Source organism: Fukomys damarensis, unplaced genomic scaffold, assembly GCF_012274545.1.
Source record: "Fukomys damarensis isolate Sample0158 unplaced genomic scaffold, DMR_v1.0_HiC HiC_scaffold_14, whole genome shotgun sequence".
NCBI lineage: Eukaryota > Metazoa > Chordata > Mammalia > Rodentia > Bathyergidae > Fukomys > Fukomys damarensis.
Window position 1 is genome coordinate 52,675,138 of NW_022900926.1, and position 18,457 is coordinate 52,693,594.

The 18,457-nt window shown below is 35.5% G+C and overlaps 1 protein-coding gene across 3 annotated transcripts in view; it reads right to left on the reverse strand.

The window, feature by feature from the left end:
* Rars2 (arginyl-tRNA synthetase 2, mitochondrial) overlaps nt 1-18,457 on the reverse strand; it is a 104,282-nt gene that overhangs the window by 64,429 nt on the left and 21,396 nt on the right. For all 3 annotated transcript variants that reach the window (XM_033763379.1, XM_010633274.3, XM_019208827.2), the window contains exons 3-5: nt 8,291-8,393; nt 6,450-6,533; nt 1,334-1,431 (exon numbers count right to left, since the gene is read on the reverse strand). In XM_033763379.1, coding sequence (XP_033619270.1) covers nt 1,334-1,431; nt 6,450-6,533; nt 8,291-8,393 — 285 coding nt within the window. The remainder of the gene's footprint in view (nt 1-1,333; nt 1,432-6,449; nt 6,534-8,290; nt 8,394-18,457) is intronic.

Consider the following 18,457-nt stretch of genomic DNA (forward strand, 5'->3'; position numbering starts at 1 on the left):
ATATATATTAAATCACTATGCTTTTCTTTGGGAGAGGAGGGGTAAGAGGTCCAAAACTCTACTTTTGCCTAATTGCTCTTAAAAGTTTTGAGTACTGTGTTAAAGGTGAGTTATGATAGTGAACATCCTTCCCTCGTTCCTAATTTTAGAGGAAAAGCTTTCAGATATTCCCTCCATAGATTTATGATAAATGGTTTTTATCAGATTGAGATAAGATTCTTTTATATCTATTCTCTTCGGGTTTTGATTTTTTTGGTACCAGGGATCAAACTTGGGTACTTGCACTTGTGAGGCAGGTGCCGGAACCACTGAGCTAAATCCCCAGACCTCTTACACGTGTTTAATCCTAAGTGGATATTGAATTTTGTCAAAGGCTTTTTCTGCATCTACTGAAATTATCATGTGATTTTGTCCTTGCCTCTATTTATGTGATATATTACACTTTTTGTAATAAACTATTTCTAGTTCCATCTTACTGCAGAAAGAATGGCCATCATCAAGAAATGACATAACAACAAATACTGGCAACCCTTCTACATTGTTGGTAGGAATGTGAACTACTACATCCACTATGAAAATCAGTATGGAGATTCCTCAAAAACTAAAAACAGCAATTCTGTTTGATGTGGCTTTTCTCCTTCTAGGTATCTTCCTAGAAGAGTTAAAAACATCATATATAGTGATGCATGCATACCCATGTTTATATCAGCATAGTTTTTCTTGTTCTTTTGTTTCACACAACTTTCGTAATAGTTAAATCTTGGAAGCAGCTGCCTACACATCCATGAACAGATGAATGAATGAATAAAATGTGCTATATAAACACAAGAAAGTACTGATTTGCCATAAAGATAAACTTAAATTATCTTAGGAAAATGGATGTACCCGAGATCATAATGTTCAATGAAATAAATCAGACACATAAGCTGTGTATGATTTTTCTTATGAGAAACTCATATTATAAATAGCAAAATAAAAGACAGATAATAGGAAGTAAGGAGACAGATCTTTCTCAAATGTGAAGGGGATAAAGAGATGAAGAAAGAGGCTGGGCATGGTAGTCATGCCTGTAATTTGAGCAATCGGGAGGCTGAAGCAGGAATGCTGTGAGTTCAAGGCCAGCCTGGACTACATAGTGAATTCAAAACTAGCCTGAACTATACAGCAAGGCCCTGTCTCAAAAAATAAAAAACAAAACAAAAGAAGTAGAGGAAAAGGGGAGAGAGGGAAGGGAAAGTAGATGAAAATTTAGCAAGACCTTAAATGATGACAGTATAACACTCTCTGCTCTGTCACCTCAATTAATGAACACATAAGATGTGTGGATACTCACCTAAATTCAACGATGATCTTCCTCTGGGGAAGACTAGAGAAAAGTTCACTTTTTAATCCATAGTTTGAACCATCTTCAATTACTTGTTGTAGCACTGCCTAGAAAATAAGCAATGAGATTTAATGACAGAAAATATTGTGGTGTTCTTAATTACTTTGTTACTGGGAATTAAATGTTACTAATTTGTTCATTCTCATTTATGGAGCTGAGAATTTTATACCAATGTGAGCAGCATCACCTCCAGCACCACCCTCCCTTGTTGCTAATGCTTATTAGAAGAGTCACAGTAGATAATGCTGATCCCCTGAAATCAGTAAATCTCCACTCTGAATTCCTACAGAAAATAATGATATAGATATTTATAGATGAGGAAATTGAAGCTTACTGAGATGAAGTAACTGCCACAGGCTGCATAGTAAATGATAACAAAACCAGAAGGAATATCTAATATTTATTGAGTGCATATTATGTGCCAAGGACTGTGCTAAGCATTTTGTATGTACTAGCTCACTTAATTCTCACAACAGCCTCAGAGAGATCAATAGTATTTTTATAAACAAAGAAAGAAAAACAATGAGAGATTAAGTCATGCAGAAAATATTTTTCCCACTGCATACAATAAATGTTTTAATTAATTAGTACATGTATGTAGTTGCTGCATTCGTGATATTAACATTCATAAGTAACGGTAGGAAACAAGACATATAATTAAAAACCAGTCACAAACAAGAAAATCTTGTAGAAACTTCCAGAATACGTTCTAGGTTAATTTTCAGTTACTAATGCAGAACTATAATATAGTTCACAAAATTCATACTGTGCTTTCTGATAGTGATGATGTGTTTTTCAAAATGTAGGATTTTGAAACTATCATCATAAACTTTTACTTACACTGATATTGGTTTTGCTTCACCAACTATATTTTTGTGAATAATTTTATTACCAAAAGAGATGGTTAGGATGTTCACAAACAGAACAGAGAAGGTAACAGCAGGCAATGAAATATTAGCCAGTAAGTAAAAAGCAGTATCCACAGAGGGCTAGATGAAGTGCTTTCTATATGTTTACCCCATATAATCTTAAACATTTCCTAATTAATGCAAAACTAAGATTCAGAATGTGTACTTATTCAAGGATACAGAAAATAGTACTGTTTACTCACAGTGTACAGCAGAAAACAAAGAGGAAGAATTAATATACAGACATTAAATTGAATAGTATCAGTCATACTGTAGGGGCCCAATAAGTTTAAGAAGATTTTTAAACAGAGAAGTAAATACTACTGAGAAGGAATCCATGTTCAGATTATTTAAACTTAAGGTATACAGATTTTTTCCCCACTTCCCGTCCCCTTGTATGAAATGAATGGTAGATGCCATAAAAGTTAGTAACAATGTTAGAATTCTCCTTAGCAAATTACCTTCTGTTCACTGATTTCTCTGGCACAAACAAAATAAACCACTCCAATGAAAGATTCTTATTGCCAGTGAGACTCACCTGATATCTAGCTTCTTTTTCTACCATTTCACTGAACTATTCACAGAATCAATATTGTTTAACTACCAAACTCAATTGAATGCTTAATTTTTTATGCTTTTATAAATACAGTCTTCTTGAAAAACTAAAAAATTAAGCATTTAAGATAAGTCCTACTTTAGCAATCTGTCTTGTGCTACACATTGATGAATATATATTCAACTCAGGATTAGATATGTCTGACTGGCATTTCAAATGGAATATACTTGCTCTTCCTTCTACACTCTATTTCCATAAACTTCCCTCCCACTCACCCAATTAGCCAAGTCAGATAGGCATTCCTAATATTTACTCTTTTTCTCAACCTCCAAAACCACCAAGCCCTGTACATTCTCTCTTCTAAGTATCATCACAGGTATTCCCTTGGCCTCTTTTAGATACTTATCTGTCAGCTAAACCACTGCAAAAATAATTACAACAAAACAATACTTCTTTTCTTAATTACTTTTGGGGAGGTGCTGGGGACAACACAGGGCTTCACGCACATTCTACCACTGTACTACATCTCCAGCTCTCTATAAAAACACATGTTTAATCAAGTATATGATCTATTGAATCCTTTAGTGATTCTCTACAATTTAAAAGATTTTACTGGCCAGGTGGTGCATGCTTGTAACCCCAGCACTCTGAGAGATTAAATTAGGAGGATTTCAAATTCAAGGCCAGATTAGCAACTCAAGTGAGACCCTTACTGAGGTCTCAAATTAAAATAATAAAAACAGTGCAAAGACACTGGGTTCAATCACACTACCATCAAAAAAGAAAGGAGGGAGGGAGGGAGAGAGAAAGAGAGATTACTTGACATTAAATCAAAAGAAACTTGATAAGACACTCAGTTTTGTTTTTTTGTTGTCCTTGTTTTGTTGTTTTGTTTGTTTTTCGAGACAGGGTCTCACTATGTAGTTGAGACTGACCTGGAACTCACTATGTAGTCCAGGCTGGTCTCGAACTCACAGTGATCCTCCTGCCTCAGCCTTCCAAGTGCTGGGATTACAGGCGTGTACCACCACACCTGACTTTTTATTTGGTCATAAACTCTTTGAGGCCAGCATCCACACCATTTAATCTTTGGATCTCAGTAATATAATCCCTACCAGAGCTCCTCTGGCAGCACATACACTAAAATATAATCCCTACCAAATAATCAGATTAGTGTGCACAGAAATGAAAACTTTCAACTACAAGATGCCACTTTGTGTTTAAGACCACACATTTTTTTTTTTTTTTTTTTTTTTTTTTGGTAACGGGGACCTTGTGCTCAGGACTTTGTGCTTATGAGGCAGGTGCAGTGCCTCTGAGCTACATCCCTGGCCCAAGACCACTCTTTCGTTCTGTGCATTCAGAGAAACCACCTATGACTTTAATGCATCCACTGCCTATGGTATGCCTATGAGCAAAAACTCAATTTGTAAATGAGACAAATGGAGTGATTTAAGTTAGTATCTCTTTCTGTTTTCCCCTTTATGGTAGAGCATACAAAAGTGAACTTATCAAATAAACTGTAAGATATACCTAAGAAAATAGGGTTTTGTCTGCATTATTTCCATTTAATTAAAACTGTATTTTCTTTTCTTCCTCTTAACTGAAAAGAATATTACTCAAAGTTATAGTTTTTCTGGAAAGTCACCTGCAACCTACTAATAGAAGGAAGCTTGGTACCAAAGCGATAGTTTTTCACAATGCCACTATGGTTACTCCTCAAGTAGAGAACAATTAATTTGTTGTTGGTCCTAAAAAGGGCTGAATTTTTTCTTGATATGATTTGAAAAATTCACTAGATGTGCAGGTGACCACTAAGACTTGAAATTAATAAAACAATGCAGAGGAAATTAAAATTATAAGATGTAGCATAGGTACATTTCACACTTCTTTCTCAGAATTGGGTGTCACTGCTCTAGGATGTATTTTTACTATGACACTGAGCAGGGCTATTGTAAGCAATCCATTCGATCCTTTCACGTAAATCACACTAAAATTCAGATTCTAATAGTTGCAATAAAAGGAGAATTTCCACAAGAAAACAAGCAGCTAAACTTCAAAGTTTTAATTCTTGTCCTTTCACTGTCAATTGAGGAGGATTTAGAAATATTTTAATAAGTGAGTATTGGCTATCCTTATACCAGAGAAAATTCTGTAGTTTGTGACTTGTAATAAAGATAAAAATCAATTGCCATTAAAATGTTATATAATGTAAATATATGCTTTACATCAAAATATAAATGTTACCTCTTTCAGCTAAATTTGCTTTAAAGGCAAAATTTCATCTACAATAAGGTATTTTCCTTTCTTAGGGAAAACAAAAGAGGGAAAATATTGTTCAAGTGGCTTCACATCTGGAAGGCACATTTTCACAAACTGCATTTCTACTTCCATAAAACTGAAAAAATAAGCAGGGCTGGTGGCACAAGCCTGTAATTCCAGCACTTGAGAGGCTGAGACAGGAAAATTCCAAGTTCAAGGTTAGCCTGGCTACACAGTGAGTTCAAGGTTAGCCCAGTTTACAGACTGTTTCAAAAAACAAACAAACAAAAAAAACCTTATAGCATACTTTGAATTAGGTAACCTTGGAATGAGACTACATTAATGGAAATTTTGGTTTTATAGCTATTTTCCCAAGACTATATCATTTGCTATCTGAGAGAATACTGAGTTATATTTCTTTATAAAAATAAGAGTTCAAAGTATGCATTATGATAAATTTTAAGATGCAATACAAATGAAATTCACCTAAAGGTCTCATACTACCAGCTACCCAGGATTACCTGTCCTCCAAGGTCTGACTGGAGCCATTCTTCTATAAGATTTCTCCAACTCTCTGGGGCAGTGATGGCGAACCTATGGTATGTGTGTTACTTGTTTTTCTTTGAACACAAATGATTGAGTTTTTTCTAAACTAAAATCTCAGTATTTAGCTTTAATGGCAGTGTTGGCGCTTTATGATAAATAAGTGGGTATTGGGTTGTAGTTTGGGCACTTGTCTCTAAAAAGTTAACCATTACTACTCTAGGTCCTCCTGATTTCTCCATTTCTGATCTTTCTTACGCTTACTGAATCAAACTCCTCTTTTTGTTCTGATATTGTTTTATTAAAAGAAAAGCTGTTTTGGGGGTTCTTTATAAATCATATGCTTCCAACAGACTGTAGGCTAGTAAGAAGTAGAAACCAATATGCTTTTCCTGTATTCAATACACAGTCCAGCTATTCATTCAACAAATAGTTATTCAACAGTGAGAAAAACAGATGTTATAAACCTAATGGGAAATAGTTTAAGGGGCAAGTGACATTAAAAAAAAAATAGAAGGAATGTAAAATAGCAACTACAACAAGTTCTATAAAGGAGAGAAAAACAGTGCTGTGAGAGAATATAAATGAAAAGATCAAAAAACTACTGCCAAGAAAATATCAAGAGCTGAAGGGTAAGAAGTTCTTAACTTAAGAGTACACTCCAGGTAGGAGGATTAGTATGTGCAAATGTTGTGCAGCAAGAGGCTGTATGATGAATTTCAGAGTTAGAGGACGATCAGCCTCACCAAAGCAGAAAGACTAAAAGCATAATGGCTGGATAATAACGCATTCTTACCTTTGTTAATACTTCTCTGTTTATTTTGAAATTTATAGTCCCTGGGCCAGTGCTGATCTCACTCACCACTGTGTCACATTTAAGCTGAAAAGATAACAAATAATGTAAAATAGGTATGCTATATAATAAGCCTAATGAGATACAAAGTTCTAATACTATAAAACTGACTTACAAAGGGAACATATATGTCATCTCTCAGTCATTGCAGCTGGACCCCTGTCTTAGCCAATCTCTTTAGACTCATCATTTTATTTAGGTAAAAATATTTTCTTTTTTTCCTGACTAAAATGCCATTTTATACTCACAATCTTTCCTCTCTTTCTTCACCTCAAATTTTCCACCTGTCACACAATAACCATTTTATTTCACCCATCTTTCATAAGAGCCACAGGACATGACATTCTATCAGGGCCTACATTAAGCATTTAGACTAAATGGATGTAAACAGGCTGTTTCACGTGGGCTACATAGTGAATTCCAGATCAGTCTCAATTACACAGTGAGACCCTGTCTCAAAAAAACCAACAAACAGGCTGTTTTTCCGCATATGCCTTCAACTGCTTCTCTTGCTACGTGCTCAAACTCTCCTATAAACCTATGGAGATACCTGTTGTCTTTATTTTTAAGAACTTACAAGAGCCACTAGTCTTTATTTTTAAGAACGTACAAGAAATGGAAGGAAAGAAGTTAAATTTTTAATTGAACTAATTCTACACCTAGTGTGCCTCCTGATAAAAATTTGAGGTGATTTTTGCCCCTCAAGACCATAATGTTAAATGAAATAAATCAAACAAGTTTAAATTATCAAATGGTTTCTCTTATATGAGAAATCTAAAATATAAATAAAACAAAGAATAGGTAACGGAAATAGGGAAATCTTTTTCAAATTGAAGGGGAACAAGAGATGGAGATGAGAGGGAAGTAAGAAAAAAGGATTTAAACAGAGAACTAAAGAAAAAATAGAAATATAGCTTTTTCAAATAGAAAAAGGACCAAGAGTTGGAGGGAGCAGGGAAGTATGGGAAAGGAAGGGGGCAAGAAAGAATTAAGATGTAGTATACCCATGTACAAACTCATGATAAATGTAATTATTATGAATTGCAAACATACTAATAAAAAAATTGAAAAATATCTACTCAGCTACCAAAGCTCCTTTATCATTCTCATTCTTTAAACATCTTTTTTATGATAATGACTTTTACTGTTCTAATTCTTCACTTCCAGATAGGTCCTGTGCATCATATGTAATAACTTAATTAGTAAAATAAACAAGAAAACACTAAGAAAACCAAAAAAACTTGTTGAATACCTGCCTTTTGGAGAGTATTACACTAATCATTTTGGTCATTTTTAACATATAATTCTTCTTTTAGATGCCAAACACATTAAAAAATACAGAAAGTTTATTAAATTATCTAACAACTTATTCTCTGTAATCATTATTCTATTCATATCTAATAATTTCTCATCATACTTTAACATTGCTATCAGAAACTCACTTAAAAATTGCAACCCACTGCTCTAATTTATCAGGCTTGTTTTCCTCAATTCAAAAGTTTACCCAGCTTCCATTTATAAATTTAACTGACACTTCAGTCCTCCTGTAAGTGGTTAACCAAAAAACTGAAAAATGTCAGCTCATATTACAACTAATATGAAAAATTATTGTAACCTTACAGGATGTACATGGGTAAAATGGGTTCAAAAATTTTTTTCAAAGATGACTTGAACTAGAAGACTATTAAACTCATTCCTGTAGCTGAGATAGCCTGCCGAACACCTTGTTCTTTAAAATGGTAAGCTTATTATAATATAAAATAAAGATTATAGTGTTCAAATACCTTCTCTGCCAGTCTCTTGGCTTGAACTATATTATCTGGTCTTGAATGGTCATTTTTGTTTTCCAATAAGGAATCCACAGAAAGTTGAAAATCAGCTACTTCTCTAAAAACAAACATTGAGAAAGGAAAGTGCTGTTATTACAAAAACTACTAGTATTCTCCACAGCAAAACAATTTTTTCAGAAATATTGTGCTTTCAAAATTGAAGGAAAAGAAGTTAAAAATCACCTTATATTTAAAGTTTCTAAAAAATCACTGGTAAAAATGTTTCCTCTTATATAATTGTAATTTTATGTTTTCTTTGTGATATATGTAGATGTCTGGCAAGTTCAATGTCTTCCCTCAAATCCTACTAATGCTAAAGACAATTAAGCTAGTTAGAAATATTATAGGCAGTCAGACAGGGCGAGGACCTCAAAAAAGTCAGTGCAGAAGATAAGAACACATTACAATTTGGATGGAGATGCTTTTGTTGAAGGTCAGGCCTCAAAATAAAGATAAAATGACTACACCTACTTACTTTCCCAAGGGATGAACAACAATGATTGGTATTTTAAATAAGCATCAGTCACCTTGGGTGGGGGACTAATCCTGACCCATCCCTTCCAGGAAAGGGCCTTGTCCTTTCCATGTACACTTGCTACATGACTTGCTTCCCCATTAGATCAGTATTACCTAAGCAACCATACTTGTAACCTTATTGGTTGATCACAGTTTTGTTTCACCTTGTACCCACCTTGTGATTTCATACCCACCTCCTGATTGTGCTCTATTAAAGCCTCCCCTGAAAGTGGAGTCCAGAGCAACCCACTTTCCAGGTCAATTCCTATCCCTTTCAGGCAGGAGCTGTCTATCCCTCAGTAAACATTTTCTATTATTAACCTCTATTGTTCCTAGAATTCAGCCCTCAATTTTAGAGAACATGAATTCAGCATATCAGACAACTAACAGATAGGGAGTTATATCTATTTCCCCTAGATTACTATAATAAACCAAACTAGAGAAAGGCCCCCATCTCTTGACTTCTATAATTTTTTTCCTCTACTATTCCAAATGTTTGCCTCTAATTCTTGGTCCTCCAAATAATAAAAGCAATTTTTCCCCCTGCACTGGGGCTGGAACCCAGAGGCTTTATGATGAGTTAAATCCCCAGCCTTTTTTATTTTGAGACAGAATCTTGCTAAGTCATTAAATTGTTCAGGCTGGGCTCAAAAATATTTTTTAAATGTTGTCCTTAGAGTTTCAGCATGAGGAAAAAATTGATTATTCTTAACACACAATAGTTATCAGACAGACAGACTAATAAACGCCATTTATTCTCATTAGGTTGATGATGGAACAATGCAAAAACAAATACAACACAGTCAATTAGTGAAAATAATCATGTTTGATGAGAGTAGTAATAGCTAAGGAAAGAAGGTAGGGAATGGAATCAAAGAAGTACATATCAGCGACATGAATAGTATTTGCAATGTTTGTTACTAAAAACAAAAATCAACAGCCACCTCTCTCCTGTGGATGGCTGGGGGACAGGGAAGTCTTGAAATAAAAATGGAAAAGATCTAAGATTTGACAACTTAGGTGACCACTGACAGTGTATGCTATATTATTTTCTATTAGTTTTTCTGTAGGTTTGAAATAGTTGAAGGTATAGTTTTTTTAAATTAACACACAAACATCTACATAACTATCTACACCAATATCTTTTGATGTTTAGTAAGGAACCAGAGAGTAGGAATAAGTGGGTTGTACCAGTGTCTGTCCAGCCTGTGTGTCATGCAGAGAGAAGCATAAGCGATTTTTTTCATCTCACTCATGAAAGTCAGGAAATTGCCTAAAAATTTCTGTGTTGCTTCTGGTTCACATCACATTAAAACACTCAGTCTACAATAACCACTAAGAACTTCTCTGGAGCTGGATGTGGTGGTGCATGCCTGTAATTCCAGTACTTGGCAAGCTAAGTCAAGAAGATCTCTGTGAATTCCAGGCCAGACTGGGCTGCACAACAGTTCTAGGGCAACATGAACTACACAGCGAGACACTCTGGAAAAAAAAATCTGGGTCTTAATCATTATCTAGCAACTTAGCATGAATCATACATATCAACCCAAACTCACCTACTGACACCTGAGCTGTAACACACAGCCTAGTTTATCTCAAATCAGCATTTATGTGATGTGATTCCAGGCAAATTTAACCTCTCTGAACCTTGATGACAACAGTGACCACTTCATGGTTTTGGTGAGAAACCAAATCTGGTTATAAATTGTAGTTCCATTTGACCTAGCCATTCCTCTTCTTGGTATCATCCCAAAAGAATGACAAGTATCATATTACAGATATATATGTACATCTATGTTTACAGCAGCACGGTTCATTAGCTAAATCTTGGAAACAGCCCAAATGCCCATCAAATGAATGGATAAAGAAGATATATTTTTTTTCCACACAATGGAGTACTACTCTGCCACAAAGAAGGATGAGCTTGAGGTATTTCTAGCTAAATGGATGCACCCTGACACCATACTCTTAAGTGAAATAAATCTGACACCCATGTTCAAACATTGTATGGCTTCTCTGGTGTGAAAAACCAAAAGGGTAAATAAGGACCAAAATGTATAATAGATATTATGAAATAGGAAGAAAATGTTCAAATGGGAAGGGGAATTAGAGAGGGGGAGGAAGAGAAAAAAAGGAAAAAGAAAGCTTTTGTAAATAAGGAAGGGAGAGGGGTTGAAGGGAGGGAAGAGGAACGTGAAGAAAAGAAGAATCAAGATATATCATATACAGACATTTTGGTCTTTGTGGGTTGGTAAGGCCTTTGGTCCATGTGGCACAAAAGTAGGAGGGCCACTTCCTTGCACATCTTTGGAAAGTGCACCTTCCTCATCCTTCAGAAAGCTCAGGGGCCCCAGGACTCATCCTGAATTCTAGAATGATACTTTGGTCACAGCAATAACAGTCTAGTGCTGTGTCGTTTTCCCCAGTAGCAGATTTTAAAGAGACCAAATTAGATACAATCTTCCATTGAAGACGACAAACTGGATGGTGAAGAAAGTCTGTCTAGAATAAACCTGAGAAGATAATGAACAGATAGAGACAGCAAGACTTTGGAGGCAATCTATCTCCAACAAATACTGATTGAGGAAAAAACAATGAATATAAGAAAATTAGAAAAATCCTTCCTTTTCTCACAGACCTTATTTCTATTACCATTTTAAAATTTTCAATTCAAAAGACAATTAGGCTTAATCATGAGGGAAGCTGTGTAGAAAAGAATCATTAATTTTGTTAATTTGAAAATTTTCACCAGAGTTTACTCCTTGCAGTAATAGCAACTTGTAAATCAGTGCAGAAAGGCTTTTGTGCCCTGTCTGACAGCAGAGCATTTCCCACTGGGAATGTAGGCAAACATTTATTCACATGCAATGTCTCACTGAACTGAGAAGTCATGCTGAAGAGACACCCTGTACTTCTAAGGAATATTAAAAAGTCATTAGCTAGATGACAGATCTCATTGAACTACAGAAAATTCATGCTGGGGAGAAACCAGTGAATAGAGCACAGCCTCATTGAATATTAGAATTTTATACTGGATAAATAGCTTTGAATGTGCTATGTAGGATAAAATTGTCTCCCAAACTGTACTCCTTATCCTCAATTTGAGAGGTCACACATAGAGAAGCCTCATAAAATTAAAAAATGTGAAAATATCTTCAGCTAAAAGTAAATTCTCATTCATCAACAAATTCATACTGCTGGGCACCGCCATCACTAAAGCACCAGAAAGGTAGCCGCACAGGTGCCCCTGAACCCCCATAACTCCTCCAAAATCCCCAACCCACCCTCGCACTCTCAGACCTTCTGACTGTGCCAGTCTTTGGACCCACTCAGCAGAGGCAGAGGTGGTCATAAAGGATATTTTTCTGAGTTCCCAACTTTGAACATCTTTAAAGAAAGGGCATGGGAAACCTGTTGTAAAATGGTGTGCAGTTCAACCATTCAGGAGGTCAGGGAACTTAATCTGGGCCTTGCAGCCCGAGGTCAATCTGCATCGTGGGGTTCTGCCACCAGTCGGCTGAGATCAGGGATCTTGGTTCTACACATCACTGTGCATGTTGTATATTATGACAGCATAGATATAGTCTGAAAGAGGCCCTTCAAATCCTTTTTTTTTTCTTTCTTTTCCTCATTCCACTCTCAAATTCTTTCTCTGTTCTGTCCTTTCTCCAACTGAGTCTCTTGCTCCACCATATTGTCCCTCATCTCCCTTTCTGTTTCTGCTCTTGCCCTAACTCAGATTTCTTCTTTTATCATTTTTTCTCTTTTATTTATGTTGTTTTCTTCTGTCATTCTACCTCACACAGGGGCCAGTGGTTTCAAGGGAAACTGAGCCCCTATTATTGTTAAGGGGATATATTCTTGTTCTTGTACTTTTACTCTTGACTATCCCTTTCGAATTCAACAGTTTCCTGAATATTGTGTGGTCATTCTATGTCCTCTGGCTTCACTTGAAACCTTCTCCAATTCTTTTACTTATCTACTCCTCTTATCCTAGCTCTGTCTGAGCCCCAATCCTAAATGGTATATATACTACGTTGAAAACTTTATTCACTGCAGACATGCTTTGGACTGCTTCTTGATTTCAATTTAATTCATGTGTTTAAGGGTGATAGGCTAGTGACTATAGCAAGTGGTCAGTTTCCAAGTAATGCTTGATCATATTGTGTTGCTGATTGTATTAGTTGGGATAAAGGATTGTGGTTGATTTGATGAGCTGTTTTCTCTGATGTTATGAAGATGAGAATGTCTGTGGGTCGTTAGAAACCCCAGAACCTAGGGTGCAACTAGATTTGGGTGATAACCCAGAGATTAAACCAAGGACAGCCCAACAACAAAAATAAAAATGAGAAAACACTTAAGCAAGACACAAAGACAGACTTCCAGTTCACTAATGGCAAACAGTAGGGCAAATGAGGATGAAAAGGCCAATAGTGAACCACCAGGACACCCTGAACTCAAAGTACAGGAAGTAACAAAATAGATCAATCAGGCTCTAGAAAAATTCAAAACAGAAATAATTTCCCAAATAACCATGGAGATAGTGAGCAAAATTGAAGTCGTGATTTGAGACTCTAGAGCAGAAACTTCCAAAAAAATCGATGAGTTCAGGACCACCATAGAAGCCATGAAGGCCAAGCATAAGAAAGAAATGGAAACAATAAACGCCCAACATAGGAAAGAAATGGAATCCATAAAACATATCCAGGAGATTAAAAACTCCATTGAAAGTGTACACAACAGAATGAAAGAATGCTAAGATAGAATCTCAGATATAGAAGATAAGATTGCAGTCAGTGACCATGAAAACAGAGGTCTCTTAAAAACAGGGGATCATGAGAAATTTATCCAACAACTCCTAGATGATGCAAAGAAGAATAATATAAGACTGATAGGAATACATGAAGTAGCAGGAGAAAATATAAATGACTTAAAAAGCTGTTCACAGAATTAATGACAGAAAGCTTCCCAAAAAGAAGGGAAGAAGTTGACATTCAGATAAGTGAGGCATACAAGACCCCATCTAGCCACAATCAAAAAAAATCTACACCTAGACATATAATAATCAAGATCCCAGAAACCCAACAGAAGAACAAAATACTACAAGCAGTAAGAAAAAAGAAACAAATCACATTCAAAGGAAAGCCCATCAAAATCACAGCAGACTTTTCAACACAAACACTCAAGTCAAGGAGAGCGTGGAGTGAGCTATTTCAAGTACTAAAAGAAAACAACCTCCAACCTAGACTGATGTATCCTACAAAACTCTCTTTCAAAATGGATGGGGAAGTAAGATACTCCATGTTAAAGAACACTAGAGAAACTACATGAATACGAAACCAGCACTACAAGCAATTCTAAACAATATCCTAGAAAAAGACAATAAATGTAACAACATCATGAAGCCCAACAGAGCAAATCAATTAGGCAAGCAAGAAACTAAAGGGAGAGGAGCAAAAAATTAAAAAGAGCCAACAACAGGACAATAACATGACAATTATAAGTCAATACATATCAGTTATAACCATCAATGTCAATGGCTTCGATTCACCAATCAAGAGAAATAGACTGGCAGAATGGATTAAGAAGCAAAACCCTACAATATGTTGTATACAAGAAACACACCTATTGCAAAAAGAAGCCCATAGACTGAAAGTGAAAGGATGGAAAACAATTCTCCATGTGACAGGAGCCCAGAAAAAAAGCACAGGTAGCAATCTTATTCGCAAAGTAAATTTCAAACCAAAACTGATTAAAAGAGACAAAGAAAGTCACTACATCCTTGTAAAGGGAACAATTCAAGAGGAAGAGATAACAATCATGAACATATATACACCAAATTCTAATGCCCCCAACTATATAAAAGAAATATTAAGAAACATGAAAAACCAAATAAGCACTCATACAATTGTAGTGGGGAATCTAAATACCCCATTTTCACAAATAGACAGATCATCTAGGCCAAAAGTCAACAACAAAATACTAGAATTGAACCAAGCTTTTGAAAGCATGGGCTTAATAGACGTTTATAGAGTCTTCCACCCCAGAAAATCAGAATATACATTCTTTTTGGCTGCACATGGGTCATTCTCCAAGATAGATCACATACTAACTCACAGAACAGGTTTGAATAAATGCAAAAGAATCAAAGTTATTCCCTGTATATTATCAGATCATAGTGCAATCAAGCTGGAGATTAATAGCACAAGAAACCATAAGAACTTCACAAACACATGGAAACTGAACAACATTCGCCTGAACAATCAATGGATCACAGAGAAAATTAAAGAAGAAATCAGACAATTTTTACAAATAAATGAAAATGCCAATACAACATACAGGAATCTATGGGACACAGTGAAAGCAGTTCTATGTGGAAAATTCATAGCACTGAATGCCCACAGTAGGAAAACAGAGCGAGCTCAAATAAAAAACCTAATGATGAATCTTAGACTCCTAGAAAAACAAGAGCAAGAAAAATCTAAAGCTCAAACAAGAGAGGAAATTATAAAGACAAGAGCAGAAATAAATGCTATGGAATCTAAGAAAACAATACAAAAAATAAATGAATCGAAGAGTTGGTTTTTACAAAAAATAAATAAAACTGATAAATCCTTAGCAAACCTTATTAAAAAAAGGAAAGAAAAGGCTCAGGTCCATGCAATTAGGAATGAAAAAGGTGAAGTCACAACAGATCCAACAGAAATCCAGAGGTTAATCAATACCTACTTTGAGAACCTGTACTCTAACAAAATGAAAAACACAGAAGAAATGGACAGATTTCCAGATACTTATGAATTACCAAAGCTGAACAAAGAAAATAAGAACATTTTAAACACCCCAATTACAAACAGTGAAATTGAAAATGTAATTGAAAATTTAACAACAAGGAAAGCCCAGGTCCTGATGGATTCACTGCTGAATTTCACAAGACATTTAGAGAAGAACTACTGCCATTACTCTTCAAACTTTTCAATGAAATTGAAAGGGAGGCAATACTTCCAAACCCATTCCTGGAAGCAAGTATCACTTTGATTCCCAAACCAGGGAAAGACTCAACTAAAAAAGAGAACTACAGGCCAATCTTCTTAATGAATATAGATGTAAAAATCCTTAATAATATACTAGCAAACAGAATACAGAGGATCATCAAGAACATCATACATCCTGACCAAGTCAGATTTATTCCAGGGATGCAAGGATGGTTCATCATGCATAAGTCAATAAATGTAATACACTATATTAACACAGTCAAGGACAAAAATCATATGATCCTCTCGATAGATGCAGAAAAAGCATCTGACAAAATTCAACACCCACTCATGATAAAAACCCTGCAAAAATTTGTAATAGAAGGCCTATATCTCAGCTTAATAAAGGCTATCTATGAAAAATCAACAGCCAACATCACATTAAATGGCCAAAAACTGAAAATCTTCATGTTAAAATCAGGAACAAGACAAGGATGCCCACTATCACCACTCCTATTCCATATAGTTCTGGAAACACCCATAGCAATTAGACAAGAGAAAGAAATTAAAGCAATAAAGATAGGAAAGGAAGACGTTAAACTGTTATTATTTGTTGACGATATGATACTCTACACTGAAGACCCCAAAAACTTTACCAAAAGACTTCTAGACTTAATTGACACTTTTAGCAGAGTAGCTGGATACAAGGTCAATACCCCAAAATCAATAGCCTTCTTGTAGGCAAATAACAGAGTCACTGAGAGAGAAATCAGGGAAACAATTCCCTTCACAATAGTATCCAAAAAAATGATGTATCAGGAATCAATCTAACAGAAGAAGCAAAAAACCTCTACACTGAAAACTACAGCACTCTGAAAGAAGAGATCGAAGAGGATATAAGAAAATGGAAAGATATCCCTGTTCCTGTGAAGGAAGAATCAACATAGTGAAAATGGCCATAGTACCAAAACTGCTATACAGATTCAATGCAATGCCAATTTAAATTCCAACACCATATTTCACAGAAATAGAAAAAATAATCCAAAAATTCATTTGGAACCAGAAGAGATCTAGGATAGCAAAAGCCATCCTAGGCAACGGACACATGGCAGCGGATATAACAATCTCCAATTTGAAACTATACTACAAAGCCACTGTGATAAAAACAGCATGGTACTGGCAAAGAAACAGATCCAAGGATCAATGGAACAGACTGGAAGACACAAAAACAAATCCAGATGTACTCAGCTATGTCATCTTTGACAAAGGAGCTGACCATCCTCAGTGGAGGAAAGATAGCCTTTTTAATAAACAGTGTTGGAAAAAGTGGATTTGAACTTGCCAAAGATTAAAACTGGACCCTTATCTTTCACCATGCACTAAATTAAAAACCAAGTGGATTAAAGATCTAACATTAAAATAGAAACACTAAACTTGCTGGAAACTAAGTTAGGCAGAACTCTTGAAGATATTGGCATAGGAAAAGACTTTATGAACAAACCCTCAGTAGCACAGAACTAGCACAAAGAATCAAAAAGTGGGATCTCATCTTATTAAAAAGTTTCTGTACTGCGAAAGAAACCATCAACAGAAGTAAGAGACAACCTACAATTTGGGAAAAATTTTTTACCAGCTGCTCCTCAGGCAAAGGACTACTATTGAGAATAAATAAAGAACTCAGAACAATCAGCACCCCCAAATATAAAGACACAGTTCATACATGGGCATCTGAAATGAACAGACATTTCTCAGACAAAGAAGTAAAATATATGAAAAAATGTTCCACATCACTGGTCATTTGAGACATGCAGATGAAAACAACTCTGAGATTCCATCTCACCCTACAAAGAATGGTTGCTGTCAAGAAATCAATCAATACCAAATGTTGGCGGGGTTGCGGGGAGAAAGGAACCCTTCTCCATTGTTGGAGGGAGTGCAGACTGGTGTAACCACTATGGAAATCAATATGGAGATACCTCAAAGAGCTGGGACTAGAGGTTCCATTTGACTCAGCCATCCTTCTGCTGGGTATCTTTCCAAAAGAATTAAAATAATCATACCACAGTGATACATGCACACCAAATGTTTATAGCGGCACAGTTTGTAATAGGTAAAACTTGGAAACAGCCCATTTGCCCATCTGTTTGAAACTGTATAAAGATGTGGTTTTTGTATAAAATGGAACACTATTCAGCCATGAAGAATGAGCAATTAGATTCATTCATAGGAAAATGGATACATACTGAGGATATACTCCTAAGTGAAATAAATGTCACACATGTATAAATACCGAATAATCTCTCTGGTGTGAAAAAACTATAATAGTACATAAGATCCTAATGATATAATTGACCACATGGAATAGGAAGAAAAGAGCTAAAGGTGTAGGGAAAAGGTAATTAGGGAAAAGAAAAAAATAGGAAAAAAATAGAAATAAAGTATTTGTAAATGGGGAGGAGAGGAGGGGGTGAAGGGAGGGCATGGACAAAGGGAAAAAAATGAGAACCAAGACCTGTTACATAAAGGTACATGATCCCAATAATGAATGTAATTGTACTGTATACCTTAAATGTACCAATAAACTCAATAAAAGGAAAAAAAATTCGTACTGGAGAGAAATCTTGGAATGTGGGAA